General features: G+C 43.1%; 1 protein-coding gene across 8 annotated transcripts in view; it reads left to right on the top strand.

The window, feature by feature from the left end:
* abch1 (ATP-binding cassette, sub-family H, member 1) overlaps positions 1 to 8234 on the top strand; it is a 44938-nt gene that overhangs the window by 8979 nt on the left and 27725 nt on the right. For all 8 annotated transcript variants that reach the window (XR_003979659.1, XR_003979658.1, XR_003979657.1 and 5 more), the window contains 3 exons: positions 2691 to 2784; positions 4803 to 4877; positions 6264 to 6438. Coding sequence is in view for 1 of the 8 variants with exons in the window: in XM_030379228.1 (XP_030235088.1) it covers positions 2691 to 2784; positions 4803 to 4877; positions 6264 to 6438 (344 nt within the window). In the remaining 7 variants the exon portion in view is untranslated. The remainder of the gene's footprint in view (positions 1 to 2690; positions 2785 to 4802; positions 4878 to 6263; positions 6439 to 8234) is intronic.

Here is an 8234-nt window from a genome sequence, read left to right as displayed (position 1 = left end):
TATTTACAAAAATAAAACGTGTAGGGTGCGTTTGCTAGAGTCAAAATAGTCACAGCTCATCTTGAGCATCAATCTACTGTCTCCTGGTAGCCACGGTACTGCCCATCTTGTGCTGGGTAATTAGCTCTGATGGCCTGGACAGCACAGGAAGCCGATAAGAATGAAAGAGAACAACATTAGCAAAGCAAAATAAAAATTATGCCTTGAGTAACCAGTACAGCATTAAACAGACTTCAAGCCAATAAGTTCGACTACTTTCGGATAACTACATTGTCACGTTCCCCGGGACTCAAAACTATTGTGGCCAATGTGTTAGTAAAAAAAAACACTTACTCTATGCTCAGATGTCTGTTTCTCCCAGCGGTCTTTGGCTGGCGTTTCCAGTTCACTTCCTGGGTCCGGAAATATACCCATTATATATCTCTTCTGGTACCCAATACCCAACTGTTCAGATAAGGCGTAAAGCCTGGGTGAGAGATTACACATTATGGCAGATGTGTGTAAGTCCTCGCCAGATTCAGCCATTTCTTCTTGAAGAAATTGGCATTGCTGAAATTCGCTGCAGCACAAGGCAAGGCAAGGCAAGGCACAATTTTTTATATAGCACATTTTCATACCAGGGCAATTCAAAGTGCTTCACATGAAAAATAAATAAAAAAATAGGAAAGCGCATTTATACTCTAAAAGTGTACGTAAGAAAAAAAAGTAGTACAAAGTTAGAGTTTTAGATGTATATTTCAATAAAAGCTGAGGCGAAACAAAAATGTTTAATAATAAGACCATAAAAACCATGAAAACATAAAATCCCTAAAAGCAGAAAAAGTGTTTGCATAGATGAGTGAGGGGAGAGCTCTAAGGAATGTTGGGATGGAAAGACCTAGGCATAGGCGAGGGAGAAGAGGTGTGGATTTAGCCTGCTTTTAAAACAGCTTGTTGTTGGAGCAGTTTTTGTGTACTCAGGTAAGCAGTTCCAAACTTTAACAGCATATGAGCTAAAAGCAGCTTCTCCCTGTTTTGTTCTGGTAATTGCTGGGATCAGGAGGACCCTTTCTTGGGATCTGAGAGACCTGGTAGGGGTGTAGTGCTGCAATAGGTCTTTCAGGTAGACAGGGCCAGTTCCATTTAGAGACTTAAAAACCAATAATAAAATCTTAAAATCAATTCTGAACTGAACTGGTAGCCAGTGGAGGTGTTTAAGCAGTGGTGTAATGTGGTCTGTCCTTTTAGCCCTCATCAGGATTCTGGCTGCCGCATTTTGGATCAGCTGGAGCTGTCTGATAGTTTTCTTGGGCAGGCCTGTAAGGAGACCATTACAATAGTCCAACCTACTGGAAACAAAGGCATGGATAAGTTTTTCGAGGTCATCTTGCGACATGAAATTCTTATATTTCGAGATGTGTTTTAGGTGGTAGTAGGAGGATTTTGTGACACAGGGACTCTGTGTTAGTGTCTATTGGCTAACAGAGCAAACCGGCGCACTCTGGCTCCTCGTCCTCGGCCACAGGCAAGGCTTGTTCAGCTGCAGCCGCAGCAGCCTCCTCCTCTATTTGTGTCAATTCTTCCTGGCTGTTTTCTTGCTCATACTAATAGCCCTGAATGTCCAAATCCAACAATAGATTTTCAAAATCCATTTTGGCTGTTTCAAATTGCAAATTTGTTCTTGCGGTGAAGAAACATGGCGGACATTGTGGCGGTCATCTCGTATGCGAGCTCCCGCCCCCCCTCCTTATTGTTGGGCTCACAAATTTGCAGAACCAGTGGTTAGTAGTCCTCGGCCCTTCTGCAAGGCAAAGTTCTCCCGAGATGACGTCAAACGCGTCATTTGACGTAATCTCGGGAGAAAATTTGATCAGGAAAGCTGGGCAGAGGGAAGACTGGGTTAGGCTGAGTGAAAAAAAAACTTATTTTTTACATTACAATTTATAATAATAGAACGCCAGTTCTGAATGGGTGAAGTATCCCTTTAATGCCTAATGCCACACTATGAGGAGGTGAGCAGCCCCACCCCCACCTCCACACACTATGAGGAGGTGAGCGGCGCCACCCCCACCTCCACACACTATGAGGAGGTGAGCGGCGCCACCCCCACCTCCACACACTATGAGGAGGTGAGCGGCCCCACCACCACCTCCACACACTATGAGGAGGTGAGCAGCCCCACCCCCACCTCCACACACTATGAGGATGTATATGAATAACAATGATTCATATCCCTGCCCATGAAAGCAAGCGGAGAAACCTCCTGTGAGCCTTGAGAATAGGGACGTGGACGCGAGCATACTAACGATTGCCCCTCTCACACAGTTCTCACACTCTCGGAGTGTGAGAATGCTCTGGTGGTGAGCTTTTTGAATTTCCGGTCAACAACTGCTTCTTTCTACATAGTATAATAGGTACCCAGTAGATAATAACTACCTTATAAATTCTCCCTAATTTCCTCGCAAATGTCTTGATTATTGCTCAGTGGGTCATTCTTACCCTGTACTAATGGAATAGGTACCCAGTAGTTAAATAATTACTTCCTTAATAAACAGAGTTACAATCTCAGTACCGATCAGCTGTCATCTGAAGACGATTTAGCTTTTTATAAGCTTTGATATATGTTTATAGAGATTTGCCGAAATGTCTTCTGGACCTACTAGATCCCAAGTTGGGTGATATGTAATGATGTGTGTTTGTTATGGTTGCAGGATCTGGCAGCATCTGGTGGAGATAGTAAAGACGGGAAAGGTGTCGGTCATCATCACAACACACTACATAGAGGAGGCCCGTCAAGCTAATGTGGTTAGTTAGCGGCATACTGCCATAGTACCAGACCCATTCTACTGCCTGACCCACTCTACTACCAGGCCCATCCTACTACCAGACCCATCCTACTACCAGACCCACTCTACTACCAGGCCCATCCTACTACCAGACCCATCCTACTGCCAGACCCATCCTACTGCCAGACCCATCCTACTACCAGACCCATCCTACTACCAGACCCATCCTACTGCCAGACCCATCCTACTGCCAGACCCATCCTACTACCAGACCCATCCTACTACCAGACCCATCCTACTGCCAGACCCATCCTACTGCCAGACCCATCCTACTGCCAGACCCATCCTACTGCCAGACCCATCCTACTGCCAGACCCATCCTACTACCAGACCCATCCTACTACCAGACCCATCCTACTACCAGACCCATCCTACTGCCAGACCCATCCTACTGCCAGACCCATCCTACTGCCAGACCCATCCTACTGCCAGACCCATCCTACTGCCAGACCCATCCTACTACCAGACCCATCCTACTACCAGACCCATCCTACTACCAGACCCATCCTACTACCAGACCCATCCTACTACCAGACCCATCCTACTACCAGACCCACTCTACTGCCAGGCCCATCCTACTACCAGACCCATCCTACTGCCAGACCCATCCTACTACCAGACCCATCCTACTACCAGACCCATCCTACTACCAGACCCACTCTACTGCCAGGCCCATCCTACTACCAGACCCATCCTACTACCAGACCCATCCTACTGCCAGACCCATCCTACTACCAGACCCATCCTACTGCCAGACCCATCCTACTGCCAGACCCATCCTACTACCAGGCCCATCCTACTACCAGGCCCATCCTACTACCAGACCCATCCTACTGCCAGACCCCCTCTACTATCAGACCCATCCTACTGCCAGACCCCCTCTACTATCAGACCCATCCTACTGGCAGACCCCCTCTACTATCAGACCCATCCTACTGCCAGACCCATCCTACTGCCAGACCCCCTCTACTATCAGACCCATCCTACTGCCAGACCCCCTCTACTATCAGACCCATCCTACTGCCAGACCCATCCTACTGCCAGACCCACTCTACTGCCAGACCCATTCTACTGCCAGACCCATTCTAGTCCGATATACATTATTCAAAACTGTTAAAACCTCTCCCCAAACCCCAATTTCTTTGCTGAGACCTTTAGAGGCTGACTGGAACCATTCTACTGAGACCTTCAGAGGCTGCCTGGTACCTGATGTTTTTTGTTAGACAAGATTTAGTCTAAAGGCCACCACAACTTCACGACTATCCTCAAGCTCTGGGAAACTGGGGTTTGAATACTCTGAAGGCAGAGCCACCTCTCCATGGAACTCACCTGAACATCCAAGTGTAAAGAAATACAAAAAAGGTTAATGAACGCTGCCAGGTCCTGCCAGGTGTTGTCGACAGCATGTTGCCTTCTGAAAATTATGGCAATGCTCCTGTTTGACCTCAAGCTACACTGCGACTGTGGAGCATCCCCTTTACCAGGACCTTGCCAGTAACTTAAAGGCAGGCTATTCCTCTGCCGTTGCTGAATTGTATCCTGTGAAAAGGTTGACAAACTATGACTTGAGGTCATTACTGGTCATTATTACCGGACAAACTTGCAGTTCTTCCAGAATGTTGTGATCTTTTAGTGGGATGCTCGTTGAGGAGGACTTCTGTTCTCAAGTCATACTTTCCTCAGTACACGGCCATATAATTAAAAAAGCACATGCGCAAGTTTTCTGAAAGCTTCTAACATCTATCCCTAACAGGATAGATCGCTGCAGGACTGAAAGACAACAATTAAACCTGCTAAGATTTAAGCTTTATGAGAGCAGGAAAGAGCATGAATGCTCACCACGTGTTATATTTGATGGGTTAGGGTTAGATAAAATGCAGTTTCCCTTTTGTGTACTTGTGTCCTTGTAGTTTTTTTGTTTTTGACCTCTTTAGAGATTTGATTTACTTGAAAGACTCACTCTTGTTGTCTCTGCAGGTTGGTCTTATGAGGAACGGCCGTTTGCTGGCAGAAGGAAATCCACAGGAAGTGATGCATCAGCTCAATGCATCCGTGAGTAAAGATTTCAACTCTCAGATGAAATCCAAAGATTAAAGCAACAAAGGTTTTACAATTGTATTGTTTATATTATTATTGCATTCAGTCCTTTATGTTGCTTCTTTATTTTTTAGTGTGGGTCAAAAGTTAGTTGTGACCAGTGGTGTAGTCTATTTTATTGTAGTGGGTATACTGTGATGATTCCCTCCAAGCCTTGTACTACCCGTCCCACCGGTACGTGTACGTGTGTGGCGCTTATGGGGTGTCGCACCACACTCACCAACGCAGGGGTCTACAACCCGCTGATTTTTAGTATAACGATTATCAACAATCATGGAAAGCTGAGTAGGTTTATCAGTTTTAATTACAGTATAAACAAATAGAACACAAAAATGAAAAGTTGTCCTTTGAATGTCTATAGTAGCAATAGCACATGCTAAACAAGGACAAAATCTACTAAAAATAATTTAATGAACTGTTTACAACCATGGCTAACCATTGCATGAGAAGGAGATGACAGGAGACTAATGTTTCACTCTTTCAATTGCTCTAATTTGAGCTCGTACTGTTGTTATCTAACATACCATACAGTAATTGAATTGTGTAAAAGTGTGAAATTACTGCACCTTAAAAATGACCATGAATTAGCTATACTCTCATTTGCATAGTGATTAACATTATGAATTTCAATTGTGTATACCAACTGTATGTTGGCTGACATTTAGCTAACTTTTTTTCCCTCCACTCTAACCAAGTTTTTTTAAATTCCCTAGCCTGACACCCAGTCTGAAAGGCTGGCCAGGGGGTTCTCATCTAAAAGTAACAAGGAGATATAAAGTGGGATTAAAACATTGTCTTCTGTCGACTACTTATTATGTGGTTTACACATTAATATGGGAGGACTGGACACACACACACGCACGCGCGCGCGCGCACGCACGCACACACACACGAGCAGGAGGGGCTCGGCCCGCCAACTAACGTGCAGAGATGCAGGGGCAGCTTCGCGCTTCGTAACAGAGACAGGGCAGAGCGCGAGCGCGCAGGGGGAATTTTATGAATGGTGAATGTAGGAGATAACTTCTCCTACAATAAAAAGTATTTTATTGCAGTGATACCCAACCGGTATTTGCGAAAAATAAACACAGAAGTGAAAGATCTGTCACAAGACGATTGATACGTATCCGTGCACATTTTTAAGTGGGTATACGCAAATCCTGGTGCGTTCCTAGTGGGTATACGGCGTATACCTGCGTATCACGTAGACTACACCACTGGTTGTGACTGGGCATCTCTTCAAGCACACTTCAACACTGTAAGGTCATTACAATTTCTGTCTCAATTTGGAATTATTTACTAAATATAATATCTGTTTTTGGTCCCCATCTCGCCCATTGGCAGACGTTGGAGCACGCCTTCCTCCAGCTCTGTGAGACATCAGACCTGATGGACTCAAAGCAGGGCAGCAGGCAGCAGGGGGAAAGCAAACATTCACTTGAGAGCGGACAGGACGAGAGCCGACCCATTCTTAGCATAGGACCAGGAGGAACACCAGAGGACATACCTAAACATGCTGGTAACGATTTAAATCAGTTGGGAAGATGTTTTACAGGCCATAGGTTTGATTTAAAGATACAAAAATATATCTTTATCTATATATCTATAGATATAGATATATATTTGTCAATAGTTGATTCACTCATTCGCTTTGAGCTGTGCTTGATCTCCAAATACCATTTTTTATTGTTACGTTTAACTTATATTTTTTTATATAACTTGTAAATCTAATCACAAATTATATCAATTGTAATATATGTATTGTCCTTATCATCACATTTTGTTCAAACATGTATAATCATCCTAAAAGAAGGTTAGCCTTCAATTTAGTTAAAGTGATTTGAAAGGGGAAAATACTCTTTCTCCTAATCACATTGTTTAGTACTAGTATTAACTAGTATTAATTAGTATATAAAAAATATATATATTAAGCAACAGTCAAACTAATTGTAAAAATAAGAACAGATGGCAATCCTTAAATATTGAAATGAACAGAGATGTAGCTACATTTATCTAGACTGCCTTATTTCTGATATTCAGTGTTTGTAACACAATGTTTTAAATGGTCAATATTATCAAATTTCAAACTTATGTGGAATAGCAGAGAGAAGGGTATAAGGTGACGAGCCTTAAATACAAACAATCCTCAATCCTCATTAGATACTGAATACTGATGATAAAAACATATTGATTTTGACGATTTCAGTTTTGACAGAGAGCTGTCTCAGAATTTGCTAGTTTTGGTTTTAAAAAATGCAAGGCTTGTAAGAATTGATTGTTCTCTGCATTAGAGAAGCATCTTGTAGAATGTAGAGGCATCTGGTGGAATCAAACACTGAGATTTAATTTATGCTATGTCCAAGAAGCTTGACCATCTCTCAGATGAGCATATCAAAATAAACCACTGCCCAGATGGAGCTACACACACACACACACACACACACACACACACACACACACACACACACACACACACACACACACACACACATATACGTATACAAACACACATACACACCATGGCGTTATACTATAAGCATCTGCAAAGCTTAACCCCATCTTTGATGTGTACTTTAGAAATAAAGTATTGGCCAGACAGAGCTCCACACATCCACAAACACCAGGCACACGCACAGTGAGCTTCTACAAGCTGGTTGGCAGACACTGGTAAAAACAGGCCCGTCAAGGCCAATTTCTGTCTTACTTTGCTAACAGTGAGAAAATGGCATAGACTACTATGTTGTCGATCAAATTAGAAATATTACCACACATAAAACCAAAATAAATATGCTTTGGGCACTTCAATGCCCCTTTACAGTCATAACCGCTATCTTACTTGTAAACTATGACCTACCGTTATACAGACTAAATAACATATTTATTATGCAAATTTATATGAATTGTGTGTTGATAATGAAAATGAAAGATTCATTCATTTATACAATAAACAAATATATCAAGAAGACTTATCACTTCACACTTGTCAACTTAATGCTGTCGTAGACAAGGACATCATTTTGGTTGTAACTTCTCCCGAAATACAGTCCAGTACAGGCAATCGCACCTCTGCTCCATCATTGAGAGAGAGAGGGGTGGGGCAGGGAAGTCAGTTGGTTGCAACCACCTCACCGCTAGATGCCACTAAATTATACACAGTGGACCTTTAATACCATGTGTAACAATCACAGACACCTTCTCATTACTGGCCCTTTTTGTTTCTAAGTGAACTCTAGCCTGCTCCAGCTCAGGCTTTCAGATTTCGAGCCGCATGGGTTGAGACAATATCAATGAAAAAACTAAAGTCAGTTATAATCA

The sequence above is a fragment of the Gadus morhua genome, chromosome 15 (genome assembly GCF_902167405.1).
Source record: "Gadus morhua chromosome 15, gadMor3.0, whole genome shotgun sequence".
Classification (NCBI taxonomy): Eukaryota; Metazoa; Chordata; class Actinopteri; order Gadiformes; family Gadidae; genus Gadus; species Gadus morhua.
The sequence above is the reverse complement of the archived record's forward strand: the minus strand, read 5'-3'. Positions and strand labels throughout refer to the sequence as shown.